Below are 17,354 nucleotides of genomic sequence, written 5' to 3' on the forward strand. Positions count from 1 at the left end.
TGTACGACTTAAAGTGGTCCTATGGATAGATACTCCAATCTCCGCTATAGAGATTGCAGCTCCTTCAGGGTTATCTTTGGTCTCTTTGTTGCCTCTCTGATTAATGCCCTCCTTGCCTGGTCCGTGAGTTTTGGTGGGCGGCCTTCTCGGCAGGTTTGTTATGGTGCCATATTCTTTCAATTTTTTTATTATGGATTTAATGGTGCTCTGTGGGATGTTCATAGTTTCGGATATGTTTTTAGAACCCAACCCAATCTGTACTTCTCCACAACTTTGTCCCTGACCTGTTTGGAGAGTTCCTTGGTCTTCATGGCTTACTTGGTGGTGCCCCTTACTTAGTGGTGTTGCAGACACTGGGGCCTTTCAGAATAGGTGTATATATACTGAGATCATGTGACAGATCATGTGACACTTAAATAAAGTCCACCTGTGTGCAATCTAACTAATTATGTGATTTCTGAAAGTAATTGGTTGCACCAGATCTTATTTAGGGGCTTCATAGCAAAGGGGGTGAATACATATGCACGCATCACTTTTCCGTTTTGAATTTTTCATTTTATTGATTAAAAGTCTTTATTTTATTTCACTTCACCAATTTAGACTATTTTGTGTATATCCATTACATGAATTCCAAATAAAAATCAATTTAAATTCCAGGTTGTAATGCAACAAAATGGGAAAACGCCACAACGGGGATGAATACTTTTGCAAGGCACTGTATGCGTATTAGTGAGGTTGTTTTAAAAATATATAATTATTTATTACAAAAAAGACAAGGAAGGGGTCAAATTAAAGTATTAGAACATGAAGGACAAAACAATACAGCATCAAGACACTATCAAACATGTATCAGTCTTTCCGCAACAGAGCTATCCTTGTGTGAGGGTACGTGTGCATGATAGTGATATAAAATATATGTCATAGTTTCCTTTTTTATGATTACAATCTTGTGAAACCCGAACCCTCCAAGATCCCCCCCACAGTTCCCAAATAGCTGTCCCTCAACCATTCGAGACCCCTCCCACAGTCCATCCCAAGAACCCCCCAATGCACCAACAACCAAGAGAATGAACTAAAGAGAAGAAAGGAAAATACAGAAGAAAACAGCAAACAACAATTAAAAAATATAATACATTTAAAACAAAGGACATCAAGGACAACTGAAATCATAACAGCAATGCCTATTTTATATGTTTGTGTGCATGTCTGGCACTATTACATGTATGTGTGTGTTCTTGTATGTGTTTATTTGAATGAGAGTGTGTGTATATGCATGTGTACAAACACCTGCACAGCATCAGCCTCAGGCAAACCGGCATTAGTTGTAAAAACACTGCCACTTAGTGTCATTCAAATGTACTTTTATCATGTTTTATTTTGACTTTTTTCCCCTTTATCTTTTGACCATCATTCTCTCTCTCACACAGCAACTCCACTCCCACTTGTCTCCAATTCCACATACCAACCCTCAGCTTCCCTCAGCCCATCCCATATATCTCTGTTGGCCACCCACTTTGTGTTTCTACGAAACACATATCTTTCAACTATGCTATGATGTTTAACGTACAATTTCAATCTATCTAATCGAATAGAATCTACAGATTGCGTGTTGAAGATAAATACTTTTACTAAGAGTATTAGTATATTAGTAATTGACTGACCCGGTCTCTCCAGATCTCCTAACAGTACTATTTCTAGGGTAAATTTTAGATCAATGCTATGCATTTTCAGCCATTCCTGAACCTGAGACCAGAACCTGAGACCAGAAACAGGCTACCTGAGGGCAATACCAAAATAAATGGTCTATTGATTCTGTGTCCTCACAACAAAATCTGCAGAGCTTTGATCATTTTATGCCCTAAATATTCAACATTTTGTTGGTGGCAAGAATTCTATATACTAATTTTAGCTGAAAAGCACGAAGTCTTGAATCTTGCGTTGTTTTATATATCAACTCATACACCCTGACCATGGAATCGGTACATCAAAAATCTCTTCCCAACTATTTTGCAATCTGTATGGCACAGTTGTCAACATCCTGGTCCTCAAATGAAACTGGTATACTTTCCTATTTATGCTATTTTTATTCCTCCGCCAGTTTTGATCCTTTATATTGGGCAGACAGACCAGTTCCCTACCTCCCCCCGCTGCCACCCGCCTCCTCCATTTTTGGGGCAATGCTGTAATCAATTGGTTGTACTATTGATTGAGCAGACCTTCCTGAACAATTCTGATAACTCCATGAAGGACATAACTCTACCATTACAATTTACAATATAATTTAAGAACAAAATACCCTTTTCAAACATCTTTCCCATAAATACAGGTATTTTATCAACCACCACATTTGAGGTCAGCCATAATATTTGTTGTAATATTTGTTCTATTGTTTCAGGGGGATGAAATTGAAATTGTAGCCAGCTCTGCAATGCTTGTTTGAAAAAGACAGATACTTTGGAAAAAGTATCATTTTCAATTAATCGAAAATGAGACATGGAAATCTGCACAAAGGCAAAAAGGCCATTTTTAAACAATGGATGAGCTTATCTTAGTAATCTACTTGAGAACCATTTAGGGTTCAAATAACACTTTTGAATGAGTGAAGCTTTTTAGAGAGAGGTTTAGGGCTTTTATATTTAACCTGTTTGGGCTGCAGGGGCAGTATTGAGTAGCCGGATAAAAGGTGCCCATTTCAAACGTCCTCGTACTCAATTCTTGCTTGTACAATATGCATATTATTATTACTATTGGATAGAAAACACTCTCTAGTTTCTAAAACCTAGAGAGTTTGAATTATATCTGTGAGTAAAACAGAACTCCTTTTGCAGCAAACTTCCTGACAGGAAGTGGAAAATCTGAAATCGATGCTCTCTTCTAGGGGCTGCCTATTAAAGTCCTTGATATTTATTCGTTTAGATGCACTTCATACGTCTTCCACTAGATGTCGACAAGGAGTGAGAGAAGAAATGGAGTGTGTAACTTGATCTGGGCTCGTATAATAGCTCTTTGTATGACGTGTCACCAGTTTCCTATTTTCTGGAGAGAGCGTCAAGGGACCTGGATTTGCCTTCTGATAAGCTGTCGTTATGGACGACTAATATCTCCGGCTTTGATTTTATTTGATACATGTGACAATATCATCGTAAAGTATGTTTTTTCAATATAGTTTAATCAGATTATTGAAATTTTTTCGGGAGTTTTGCCGTGTTCCGTTCTCTTCCGTTTGTTGACATGGAGAGATTCGCTCCACTTGGCAAGTGTGCTTGCTAAATCGAGAGGGAAAAAGGCCGTTCTAAATCCAAACAACGATTGTTCCCGACAAAGGACCCCTTGTACAACATTCTGATGAAAGATCAGCAAAAGTAGGACCCATTTTATGATGCTATTTCATATATCTGTCGAAAATGTTGTGCTAGTCGTTTGCGCCCAGCTTTTGGGTACTCTCTCGCTATACCTAAGCTGGATGTCGTAATGAAGTTATTTTTAGAATTCTAACACGCCGATTGCATTAAGAACTAGTGTATCTATCATTTCCTATACAACATGTATTTTTTAGTTATGTTTATGAATATTGAATAATTGAATTTGGTCAGAATATGTGTGTCAGAAAAATATCCGGACGTTGTGGGAAAAAGTAGCTACGTTAGCACAATGTATAACCACGGATTTCAGCTCTAAATATGCACATTTTCGAACAAAACATAAGTGTATGTATAACCTGATGTTATAGGACTGTCATTTGATGAAGCTTATCAAGGTTAGTCAAAAATTATATATCTTTTGCTGGTTTGTTACGATCGCTAACTTTTGCTACTGGTGGAATGGCTTGTGTTTCTGGCTATTGTGGTAAGCTAATATAACGCTATATTGTGTTTTTGCTGTAAAACACTTAATAAATTGGAAATGTTGGCTGGAATCACAAGATGCCTGTCTTTCATTTGCTGTACACTATGTATTTTTCAGAAATGTTTTATGATGAGTATTTAGGTATTTGACGTTGGTGTCTGTAATTATTCTGTCTGCTTTCGGTGCAAATTCTGATTGTAGCTGCAATGTAAACTATGATTTATACCTGAAATATGCACATTTTTCGAACAAAACATAGATTTATTGAATAACATGTTATAAGACTGTCATCTGATGAAGTTGTTTGTTGGTTAGTTTGGTTGGTTCTTGGTTAGTTAGGTTGGCTTTGTGCATGCTACCTGTGCTGTGAAAAATGTCTGTCCTTTTTTGTATTTGGTGGTGAGCTAACATAAATATACGTGCTGTTTTCGCTGTAAAACATTTTAAAAATCGGACATGTTGGCTGGATTCACAAGATGTGTACCTTTCATTTGCTGTATTGGACTTGTTAATGTGTGAAAGTTAAATATTTCTAAAAAAAATATATTTTGAATTTCGCGCCCTGCACTTGAAGTGGCTGTTGTCATATTGTGGCCGGCCTCGGGCTTGCAGCCAGAAGAAGTTAATGATCTCAACCCACCCAATTCATATTCATTATATAGATAGGCTCGTTTTATTTTGTCTGGTTTAGCGTCCCAGATAAAGCGAAATGTTTTTTGCTCATATGATTTGAAAAACGAATCATCAGGAGTAGGCAGCGCCATAAGTAAGTGAGTAAACTGAGATATGACTAAGGAGGTAATCAGAGCAATTTTTCCATAAATAGACAGGTATTTACCACTCCGTGGTTGCAGGATCTTGTCTATTTTTACAAGTTTGGGTGAGGTTGTTAGTAACAGGTCTCTTGGTCTCTCACTCTCATCCCATGAGGTGCGTCATCGATCTTTTCTCTCCTTTCCCACCCACTTCCACTGGGCCTGTCCCTCCTCTGTCTCTCATATGTCCATCTCTCTCTCTCCTAGCACCACACGCTTCAGTCAATGGAAGTCCAAGGCCATGCAGCTCCTGTGCTGCGGGAATAATGACTCACACTTCCTCTGATCATCCACTGCCAGTGCTCTCTCTTTCATTCCCCCTCCCTCCCTCCACAAACCCACCTCATGGAGTTATGGGAGAATAACACTGGTGCCCGCCTCTAACAAATAGGCCTTCTTGTACCTCTCATTTCCCTGTCCACAGAGGAGAGTCAAAATGGGCCTAATGAAATCTCCCTGACGTGCCTTGAAGAATGTCTCTCCATTATGGATACAGACAGATGGGCTGGAACGGCATGGCTAGGGTAATACATTATGAACGCACACACGCACAGATGCACCCACACACACAAGCAGACCCCCACACACACAAGCAGACACACACACACGCAGACCCCCACACACAAGCAGACCCACACACACAAGCAGACCCACACACACAAAAATGCATGAGGATGCACGCACGCACACACAAACACACTTCCAGCTAATATCACCTAAGATGACATTTGAGAGCAAATGTTGTACAGACAAATATCATGAGGACCATTAAACGAGTGAACACACATCACTGACAAACTGAAATGGTCCACCCAACAGTGCCACTTCAACCTCAGGCGACTGAAGAAATTTGGCTTGGCACTTAAAACACTCACAAACTTTTACAGATGCACAATTGAGAGCATCCTGTCGGGCTGTATCACCGCCTGGTACGGTAACTGTAGCGCCCACAACCGCAGGGCTCTCCAGAAGGTGGTGCGGTTTGCCCAATGCATCACCGGGGGTGCACTACCTGCCCCCCAGGACACCTGCAGCACCCGATGTCACAGGAAGGCCAAAAAGATCATCAAGGACAACAACCACCCGAGCCACTGCCTGTTCACCCCGCTATCATCCAGAAGGCGAGGTCAGTACAGGTGCATCAAAGCTGGCACCGAGAGACTGAAAAACAGCTTCTATTCCAATGCCATCAGACTGTTAAATAGCCATCACTAGCACATTTGAGACTGCTGCCCAATTTACATATACTTGAAATCACTGGCCACTTTAATAATTGGAACACTAGTCACTTTAATAATATTTACATATTTTGCACTTCTCATCTCATTCAGTATGTATATACAGTATTCTATTCTACTGTATTTTAGTCTATGGTGCTCCGACATTGCTCGTCAGCTATTTTACTTTAAATGTGCGTGTAGTGTGTGTATTGTTGTGCAATTGTTAGACATTACTTGTTAGATATAACTGCACTGTTGGAACTAGAAACACAAGCATTTCGATACACCCGCAATAACATCTGCTGAGCATGTGTATGTGACAAATCAAATTTGATGTTATGGATTAAACATAATCTCCTCCATAACATCATGAGAGACAAGAACCTTGATGAGAAACCTTATGCAGTGTCTACAGAATACTCATCTACAGTTGAAGTCAGAAGTTTACATACTGTCACGCCCTGACCGTAGAGATCGTTTTATGTCTCTATTTTGGTTTGGTCAGGGTGTGATTTGGGTGGGCAGTCTATGATCTATGTCCTATGATTTTCTATTTCTATGTGTTTGGCTGGGTGTAGTTCTCAATCAGAGGCAGCTGTCTATCGTTGTCTCTGATTGAGAACCATACTTAGGTAGCCTTTTCCCACCTGTGTTTTGTGGGTATTTATTTTCCGTGTCTGTTCATGTGCACCTCGGTTGCGTCACATTCTTTGCTGTTTACCTGTTTGTTTTTTGATTGTTTCGGTTTCACTTTAATTAAAAGTTGTGGAACTTGGTCGATTTATGACAGGGAGTTTGAGGATAACGAGCGTGACACATACACCTTAGCCAAATATATCTAAACTCAGTTTTTCACAATTCCTGACATTTAATCCTAGTAAAAATACCCTGTCTTAGGTCAGTTAGAATCACCACTTCATTTTAAGAATGTGAAATGTCAGAATAATAGCAGAGATAAGGATTTATTTCAGCTTCTATTTCTTTCATCACATTCCCAGTGGGTCAAAAGTTTACATACACTCAATTAGTATTTGGTAGCATTGCCTTTAAACTGTTTAACTTGGGTCAAATGTTTTGGGTAGCCTTCCACAAGCTTCCCACAATAAGTTGGGTGAATTTTAGCCCATTCCTCCTGACAGAGCTGGTGTAACTGAGTCAGATTTGTAGGCCTCCTTGCTCGCACACGCTTTTCAGTTCTGCCCATACATTTTCTATAGGATTGAGGTCAGGGCTGTGTGATGGCCACTCCAATACCTTGACTTTCTTGTCCTTAAGCCATTTTGCCACAATTTTGGAAGTATGCTTGGGGTCATTGTCCATTTGGAAGACCCATTTGCGACCAAGCTTTAACTTCCTGACTGAGGTCTTAAGATGTTGCTTCAATATATCCACATCATTTTCCTACCTCATGATGCCATCTATTTTGTGAAGTGCACCATTCCCTCCTGCAGCAAATCACCCCCACAACATGATGCTGTCACCCCCGTGCTTCACGGTTGGGATGGTGTCTTCGGCTTGCAAGCCTCCCAGTTCTGTTTTTGTTTCATCAGACCAGAGGACATTTCTCCAAAAAGTACAATCTTTGTCCTCATGTCCAGTTGCAAACCGTAGTCTGGCATTTTTTATAGCGGTTTGGGAGCAGTGGCTTCTTCCTTGCTGAGTGCTCTTTCAGATTATGTTGATATAGGGCTCGTTTAACTGTGGATATAGATACTTTTTTAGCTGTTTCCTCCAGCATCTTCACAAGGTCCTTTGCTGTTGTTCTGGGATTGATTTGCACATTTCTCACCAAAGTACGTTCATCTCTAGGAGACAGAAAGCGTCTCTTTCCTGAGCGGTATGACGGCTGCTTGGGCCCATGTTGTTTATACTTGCGTACTATTGTTTGTACAGATGAACGTGGTACCTTCAGGCATTTGGAAATTGCTCCCAAGGATGAACCAGACTTGTGGGGGTCTACAATTTTTTCCTGAGGTCTTGGCTGATTTCTTTTGATTTTCCCATGATGTCAATCAAAGAGGCACTGAGTTTGAAGGTAGGCCTTGAAATATATCCACAGGTACACCTCCAATTGACTCAAATGATGTCAATTAGCCTATCAGAAGCTTCTAAAGCCATGAAATAATTTTCTGGAATTGTCCAAGCTGTTTAAAGGCACAGTCAACTTAGTGTATGTAAACTTCTGACCCACTGGAATTGTGATACAGTGAATTATAAGTGAAATAATCTGTCTGTAAACAATTGTTGGAAAAATTACTTGTGTCATGCACAAAGTAGATGTCCTAACCGACTTGCCAAAACTATAGTTTGTTAACAAGAAATGTATGGAGTGGTTGAAAAACAAGTTTTAATGATTCCAACCGAAGTGTATGTAAACTTCCGACTTCAACTGTATATGCATTGTTGCCAATTAAACATAACAAACACGACTAAGTATTGAATCTCTTTTGACTGTTTCAGTCTAAATGCTATGTAGGAGCACTGCTACACACATACACACATTCCATTAGTAGACCAAAGCTCTCCAAATGCCGTGCTGGAGGGCTAGCTAGATAGTCAACTGAGCTGGGAGACTAAAACTGGCATGGTTTTACAATAAATAGGCCTTAACCACGGTGCCCGCCTGCCTGCTGAAATTCAGGTGCTGATTACAGAACTGCGCTGCCAAGGTTCAATCTGAGTCCACCTTCCGCTGAGACAGGCGGCTGCAGGAGGCCAGGTTCATCCCTCCAGCCAAATCATGAAGCTAGATCATCCATTACTGAACCCAGCCAGACCAACAGAGAGTCCGTAGCTGCTGGAAAAGAAGCAGATTCACATGCCAATGTATTTCAACGATTGGAGGGAATCTACATGTTGTGTATCTATTTGACTTATTCCCAAGTTTGGAAAGTGAGATTTGAACCAGATCTGTGGATATCTCACAGCTAGTTTTTCCAGGTGGCATGGCCAGGAAACATGGAAGATTCCGTGTGTTATTGGACAGGTAGGCTGGGGTGGATGAAGAATATCTCCCTGTGAGAGGGCGAGAGGGACACCAGGTAAGAGATTGGGGACTGGGTCAGGGGGGTTACTCACAGGGTATGGTGCGGAGGTAGAGGTTGTCTCTAATGATCTGCTGGAGCTCGTGGTCCACTGAGGCCTTCTGGAAGCGCAGGTTGAGGTAGTGACGCAGGTCCTTGTCTATGACGCCCCCTGGAGGAAAAGACCAATAACAACTCGGTAAGGCCTAAGAGCAGGTGTCATGGTCAGGGCCAGGAGTTTGTCCTGATCACGTGACCAGCCATACGTTTTTCCTGTGGTCTGGAAAAACTCAACAGTCAAAACCATGATGTCACAATAGACAATATTTGCATATTATGCAAACAAACACCAAAGCATGGACCAGTGTGAGCTCTATCAATCAATCAATCAATCAATCAATCAATCAATCAATCACATTTATTTATAAAGCCATTTTTACATCAGCAGTTGTCACAAAGTACTTCTACAGAAACCCAGCCTAAGCCCCCAGAGAGCAAGCAATACAGATACAGAAGCATGGTTCTATCGGTTCAACATCTGTCAACATAGCCGTTGGATTGGGAGTGAGGGTGTTAATTGGTGAATGAGGCAAACATGTGTTGAGAGAAATGTCTACACATCTAGACATAAATACGTAATGAGGTCTCTGGGGGGTCTTTCTCTCCCCCTCCCTCCTTTTCCACACCCCCCCCATCGCAATTATGAATGGGCTAAAGCTTGCCCACTCTAAATTTGCCTCCTCAGCAGGATGGAGGGAGGCATCGAAGGGGACGAGGGAGGGGTCGAAGGGGAAGGAGAGAGGGAGGCAACGGCAAAGCTCCAGGGAGAGAGAGAGCGAGAGAGAGGGCTGGAATGGACACAAGCCTCACCGATACACCACATTTGTACTACTACCACTCACTGTGTCTGTCTGCCTGTCTCGCTCTGCCTGTCTGTCTGACCCCATATATTCCACTATGGTACCATCACACAATCCCACGTACACCATATACAGTGTTGACATCCACACACTCCACACACATAGCCTGCAACCACAGGAGGTTTAATGGCACCTTAATTGGGGAGGACAGGCTTGTGGTGATGGCTGGAGCGATATATTTCCATGTGTTTGATGCCATTCCATTCGCTCCGTTCCAGATGTTATTATGAGCCGTCCTACCCTCAACAGCCTCCTGTGCCTACAATATCCTCTTGAAATATCCTCCATCTCAAGCCAACCAAGAGGGCACACGTCCTCAAACCAATGGAATTCCCACTGAAACAGGATGACTGAATGGACTCGTCATTTCCCTTGATAATGCTAAGAGGGAACCAGAGAAGAAATGTGCCCCTAACCTTCAGCAGACACTAAAAGACAGGAATTTGGCCCAATGCCTGGCAATGCTTAGGTCCTCTATCTCATCTTTCAGACCCCAAGGCAACGACATTCAAGCGTTCCGTCTGTTGGAGAGCATGCGCACTGACAGACACAACGCAATCTCAATGTGTCAGCCAGAGAGCGTTTTATAATGAGCGTCGAGAAGTCACATGAATTCATGAATAACCTACTTTTGAAGAACAAGTTTATCTGCCGACAACGTCGGAGGAATGTTTTATCTACTGCATTCTCCTTTCTCCCTCTCTCTCTCTCGCACCACAACAACATTGTACAAATGAATAGCCTAAACATGATTTTATAATCAAAGACTACGCCTGAATGGGGTCAGAAATAAAATCCTGTTCTGCCAAGGAAACAAAACAACCCAACCAGCCAATTGACATCAGCATGAGAAAGAGGCTATGCCATGTTAATCCACACAGTAAAAAACAGACTGATACATACATCATTCAATGCAAACACACACACACACACACACACACACACACACACACACACACACACACACACACACACACACACACACACACACACACACACACACACACACACACACACAATTTCCCCTCCACACACATACCTAAATTCACCAAAGACACACAGTAAAATGCACCAACGACACACAGTAAAATGCACCAACGACACACAGTAAAATGCACCTCTTGCACGGCGGCTCTCACAGTTGAGTGTTATTGGCAGCCAGCTGTGTCAGTGTCCGTTCTCCACAGGTACGTATATCTCCACAAAGAACCCAGCCAGCAGCAGCCTCTTCCAGGCTCACAGTCAGTACAGCAGTGAAGAAACCCCTCTCCTCCAGTCCCACTCACTGTGTCTATCTGTCTGATCCACACCACCTATCCTGGTCCTGCTCATTTCATCCACGGATGGGAGAGGAAGGGGAGATGAGGCAGGAGAAAGAACGAGAGAGAGAAAGAGAGAGTGTGTGTGTGAGTGAGTGAGAGAGAGGAGGAGAGAGGGAAGGGGGGGGTGCGACAGTTGGGAGGCAACAAAGGAAGCAGGCTCCGGCGGTGTGGACCTATCACAATAAGATCCCTCTTTCCAATAGATTGTGGGATTCTAAAGTCCACCGGCTCCCCCTGTCTGTGGCTGCAGGTAGCGCAGGGCAGAATATTTTTTTCCTCCATGCCATCCTGTGTGCTCTGTACTGTACAGCCCAGTGAATAATAATCTGCCCTCCTCCCAGAGCAGATACCCCTCACTGGCACCACGTGACCCGTCTGTGACCCTGCGTCATTGCTCGTGACACATGAAAAAAAAAGAAGCTGTCTGGCCCACAACATGGGCTAAATGTGATGGTGCCAACAGCTGTCATCTGATTGAATTAAAACAATATGAGCTGTGGCCAGTAATTACTGTGTATTTACACTGCGCTGTTGCATGATGGGACAAACAAACAGAATGCAAGCACAACCCTGGTGTCAGCACTTTCTCTGAACTCATTTGTCCACACTCCCTCTTTCTATTTCTCTCCCTCGCTCTATCCGGCACTTTTTCACTCTCTTTCTCACTCTCTCACACACAAACGCACACTCACACACACACCAGATAAGGACAATAATCTGCCACGTACTTCAGTAGATAGACATGGAGGGCAGGTGGATTCACTTACAATGTCACTGAACATTCACCTAACATTAAAACAGCATTCCTTACTATGAGCAGCACACAGATATGATCTTCGTTCAGTGTGATTCCTGATGGAAACTTGAACGGGGACAAGATACCAGGGCTGACCCTTGGGGACTGGAGGACTGTGTAAGGACCCTTAAGGACTGAAGAGGCTGCATCCTATAAACTTCACCTCTACATGTGGGGCTGTTGAGTATGTGACCTTCATATAACCCACTTCCAGGAGGAGGATGGTAAAGTAGGTCTTCAGTTAGGTGCACTACAATAGCAGGTGAGTGTCCTCTCTATGGCCCAGGGCTGGTGAAGGATGACACAGCCGTGGTTGTGTGTGTGTGTGTGTGTGTGTGTGTGTGTGTGTGTGTGTGTGTGTGTGTGTGTGTGTGTGTGTGTGTGTGTGTGTGTGTGTGTGTGTGTGTGTGTGTGTGTGTGTGTGTGTGTGGTGTGTGTGTTTGTGTGTGAGTGTGTGTGAATCAATGAGGTGTATGAGGAGGTCACTACAGCGTTCAGTCCTCTAGTGATGAGATCAGTGTGGAGTATCTCTCTCTAGTGGGATGAGGCCATTTCTCATCCCACTCACTCTGCGCTATCATGACACGCCTGACAAGTGAGGAGGACGGGGGGGATGGGCGGAAGAGAGGAGAAGGAGAAAGGGAGGACAGGAGATATGGACAGAGAGTGACAGTCAGTGCTGCAGTAGTAGTGAGGTATTACAGCAATAGTACTGAGGTAACACAGCAGCAGCAATAGTACTGAGGTAACACAGCAGCAGTAGTGCTGAGGTAACACAGCAGCAGTAGTAGTACTGAGGTAACAGCAGCAGCAGTAGTAGTACTGAGGTAACACAGCAGCAGTAGTACTGAGGTAACAGCAGCAGTAGTACTGAGGTAACACAGCAGCAGTAGTGCTGAGGTAACAAAGCAGCAGTAGTAGTGCTGAGGTAACACAGCAGCAGTAGTATTGAGGTAACACAGCAGCAGTAGTACTGAGGTAACAGCAGCAGCAGTACTGAGGTAACACAGCAGCAGCAGTACTGAGGTAACACAGCAGCAGTAGTACTGAGGTAACACAGCAGCAGCAGCAGTAGTATTGAGGTAACAGCAGCAGCAGCAGCAGTACTGAGGTAACACAGCAGCAGTAGTAGTACTGAGGTAACACAACAGCAGTAGTACTGAGGTAACAGCAGCAGCAGTACTGAGGTAACACAGCAGCAGTAGTACTGAGGTAACAGCAGCAGCAGTAGTAGTGCTGAGGTAACAGCAGCAGCAGTAGTAGTGCTGAGGTAACAGCAGCAGCAGTAGTAGTGAGGTAACAGCAGCAGCAGCAGCAGTACTGAGGTAACACAGCAGCAGCAGTAGTACTGAGGTAACAGCAGCAGCAGCAGCAGCAGTACTGAGGTAACACAGCAGCAGTAGTAGTACTGAGGTAACACAGCAGCAGTAGTACTGAGGTAACAGCAGCAGCAGTACTGAGGTAACACAGCAGCAGTAGTACTGAGGTAACAGCAGCAGCAGTAGTAGTGCTGAGGTAACAGCAGCAGCAGTAGTAGTGCTGAGGTAACAGCAGCAGCAGTAGTAGTGAGGTATCAGCAGCAGTAGTAGTGCTGAGGTAACAGCAGCAGTAGTAGTACTGAGGTAACAGCAGCAGCAGTAGTACTGAGGTAACAGCACCAGTAGTAGTGCTGAGGTAACAGCAGCAGCAGTAGTGCTGAGGTAACAGCAGCAGCAGTAGTAGTGCTGAGGTAACAGCAACAGCAGTAGTACTGAGGTAACAGCAGCAGTAGTAGTACTGAGGTAACAGCAGCAGCAGTAGTAGTGCTGAGGTAACAGCAGCAGTAGTAGTACTGAGGTAACAGCAGCAGCAGTAGTAGTGCTGAGGTAACAGCAGCAGTAGTAGTGCTGAGGTAACAGCAGCAGTAGCAGTACTGAGGTAACAGCAGCAGCAGTAGTAGTGCTGAGGTAACAGCAGCAGTAGTAGTACTGAGGTAACAGCAGCAGTAGTAGTAGTGCTGAGGTAACAGCAGCAGTAGTAGTACTGAGGTAACAGCAGCAGTAGTAGTGCTGAGGTAACAGCAGCAGCAGTAGTAGTGCTGAGGTAACAGCAGCAGTAGTAGTACTGAGGTAACAGCAGCAGTAGTAGTACTGAGGTAACAGCAGCAGCAGTAGTACTGAGGTAACAGCAGCAGCAGAGGTAATGAGGTAACACAGTAGCAGTAGTACTGAGGTAACAGCAGCAGTAGTACTGAGGTAACACAGTAGCAGTAGTACTGAGGTAACACAGTAGCAGTAGTACTGAGGTAACAGCAGCAGTAGTACTGAGGTAACAGCAGCAGTAGTACTGAGGTAACTCAGTAGCAGTAGTACTGAGGTAACAGCAGCAGTAGTAGTGCTGAGGTAACAGCAGCAGTAGTAGTACTGAGGTAACAGCAGCAGTAGTAGTACTGAGGTAACAGCAGCAGCAGTAGTACTGAGGTAACAGCAGCAGTAGTACTGAGGTAACAGCAGCAGTAGTACTGAGGTAACACAGTAGCAGTAGTACTGAGGTAACACAGTAGCAGTAGTACTGAGGTAACAGCAGCAGTAGTACTGAGGTAACAGCAGCAGTAGTACTGAGGTAACTCAGTAGCAGTAGTACTGAGGTAACAGCAGCAGTAGTACTGAGGTAACACAGTAGCAGTAGTACTGAGGTAACACAGTAGCAGTAGTACTGAGGTAATACAGCAGCAGAAGTACTGAGGTAACACAGTAGCAGTAGTACTGAGGTAATACAGCAGCAGAAGTACTGAGGTAACACAGCAGCAGTAGTGCTGAGGCAACAGCAGCAGCAGAAATACTGAGGTAACAGCAGTAGTAGTAGTACTGAGGTAACACAGCAGCAGTGGCACTGAGATAACAGCAGCAGCAGAAATACTGAGGTAACACAGCAGCAGCAGTACTGAGGTGACACAGCAGCAGCGGTACTGAGGTAACACAGCAGCAGCGGTACTGTGGTAACACAGCAGCAGTGGCACTGAGGTACCAGCAGCAGCAGCAGTACTGAGGTACCAGCAGCAGCAGCAGTACTGAGGTACCAGCAGCAGCAGTAGTACTGAGGTAACAGCAGCAGCATCAGTACTGAGGTACCAGCAGCAGCAGTAGTACTGAGGTAACAGAAGCAGTAGTAGTACTGAGGTAACACAGCAGCAGCGGTACTGAGGTAATACAGCAGCAGAAGTACTGAGGTAACACAGCAGCAGTAGTACTGAGGTAACACAGCAGCAGCGGTACTGAGGTAATACAGCAGCAGAAGTACTGAGGTAACACAGCAGCAGTAGTACTGAGGTACCAGCAGCAGCAGCAGTACTGAGGTACCAGCAGCAGCAGCAGTACTGAGGTACCAGCAGCAGCAGCAGTACTGAGGTACCAGCAGCAGCAGTAGTACTGAGGTAACAGCAGCAGCATCAGTACTGAGGTACCAGAGGCAGTAGTAGTACTGAGGCCACAGCAACAGTAGTAGTACCTAGGCCACAGCAGCAGTAGTGGTACTGAGGTAACAGCAGCAGCAGTAGTAGTACTGAGGTAACAGCAGCAGCAGTAGTACTGAGGTAACAGCAGCAGCAGTAGTACTGAGGTAACAGCAGCAGTAGTACTGAGGTAACAGAAGCAGTAGTACTGAGGTAACAGAAGCAGTAGTACTGAGGTAACAGCAGCAGTAGTACTGAGGTCACAGCAGCAGTAGTATTGAGGTAACAGCAGCAGTACTGAGGTAGCACAGCAGCAGTAGTAGTACTGATGTAACAGCAGCAGTAGCACTGAGGAAACAGCAGCAGTAGTAGTACTGAGGTAACACAGCAGCAGTAGTAGTACTGAGGTAACACAGCAGCAGTAGTAGTACTGAGATAACACAACAGCAGTAGTAGTACTGAGGTAACAGCAGCAGTAGTAGTACTGAGGTAACACAGCAGCAGTAGTAGTACTGAGGTAACACAGCAGCAGTAGTAGTACTGAGGTAACACAGCAGCAGCAGTAGTACTGAGGTAACACAGCAGCAGTAGTATTGAGGTAACACAGCAGCAGTAGTAGTACTGAGGTAACACAGCAGCAGTAGTATTGAGGTAACACAGCAGCAGTAGTAGTACTGAGGTAACACAACAGCAGTAGTATTGAGGTAACACAGCAGCAGTAGTATTGAGGTAACACAGCAGCAGTAGTAGTACTGAGGTAACAGCAGCAGCAGTAGTAGTACTGAGGTAACAGCAGCAGCAGTGGTACCAATGTAACACAGCAGCAGCAATACCAAGGTAACAGCAGCAGTAGTACTGAGGTAACACAGCATGAGTAGTACTGAGGTAACACAGCATGAGTAGTACTGAGGTAACAGCAGCAGCAGTAGTACTGAGGTAACAGCAGCAGCAGCGGTACTGGCACTGAGGTAACAGCAGCAGCAGTAGTACCTAGGTAACAGCAGCAGCAGTAGCACCTAGGTAACAGCAGCAGCAGTAGTACCTAGGTAACAGCAGCAGCAGTAGTACCTAGGTAACAGCAGCAGCAGTACTGAGGTAACAGCAGCAGCAGTACTGAGGTAACAGCAGCAGTAGTACTGAGGTAACAGCAGCAGCAGTATTGAGGTAACAGCAGCAGTACTGAGGTAGCACAGCAGCAGTAGTAGTACTGAGGTAACAGCAGCAGTAGCACTGAGGAAACAGCAGCAGTAGTAGTACTGAGGTAACACAGCAGCAGTAGTAGTACTGAGGTAACACAGCAGCAGTAGTAGTACTGAGGTAACACAACAGCAGTAGTAGTACTGAGGTAACAGCAGCAGTAGTAGTACTGAGGTAACACAGCAGCAGTAGTAGTACTGAGGTAACACAGCAGCAGCAGTAGTACTGAGGTAACACAGCAGCAGTAGTAGTACTGAGGTAACAGCAGCAGCAGTAGTAGTACTGAGGTAACAGCAGCAGCAGTGGTACCAATGTAACACAGCAGCAGCAATACTAAGGTAACAGCAGCAGTAGTACTGAGGTAACACAGCATGAGTAGTACTGAGGTAACACAGCATGAGTAGTACTGAGGTAACAGCAGCAGCAGTAGTACTGAGGTAACAGCAGCAGCAGCGGTACTGGCACTGAGGTAACAGCAGCAGCAGTAGTACCTAGGTAACAGCAGCAGTAGTAGTACCTAGGTAACAGCAGCAGCAGTGGTACCAATGTAACACAGCAGCAGCAATACCAAGGTAACAGCAGCAGTAGTACTGAGGTAACACAGCATGAGTAGTACTGAGGTAACACAGCATGAGTAGTACTGAGGTAACAGCAGCAGCAGTAGTACTGAGGTAACAGCAGCAGCAGCGGTACTGGCACTGAGGTAACAGCAGCAGCAGTAGTACCTAGGTAACAGCAGCAGCAGTAGCACCTAGGTAACAGCAGCAGCAGTAGTACCTAGGTAA

The 17,354-nt window shown here is 44.4% G+C and overlaps 1 protein-coding gene across 7 annotated transcripts in view; it reads right to left on the reverse strand.

Moving 5' to 3' along the window:
• The window catches only part of LOC129865070 (membrane-associated guanylate kinase, WW and PDZ domain-containing protein 2-like), a 290,642-nt gene that overhangs the window by 212,021 nt on the left and 61,267 nt on the right, over positions 1-17,354 (reverse strand). For 6 of the 7 annotated variants that reach the window (XM_055937536.1, XM_055937535.1, XM_055937537.1 and 3 more), the window contains exon 2: positions 8,960-9,076. In XM_055937536.1, coding sequence (XP_055793511.1) covers positions 8,960-9,076 — 117 coding nt within the window. Of the gene's footprint in view, positions 1-8,959; positions 9,077-10,942; positions 11,288-17,354 lie in introns of those variants that run through there. The other variant, XM_055937538.1, reaches the window with a different exon arrangement.

Source organism: Salvelinus fontinalis, chromosome 11 (assembly GCF_029448725.1).
Source record: "Salvelinus fontinalis isolate EN_2023a chromosome 11, ASM2944872v1, whole genome shotgun sequence".
Taxonomy (NCBI): domain Eukaryota; kingdom Metazoa; phylum Chordata; class Actinopteri; order Salmoniformes; family Salmonidae; genus Salvelinus; species Salvelinus fontinalis.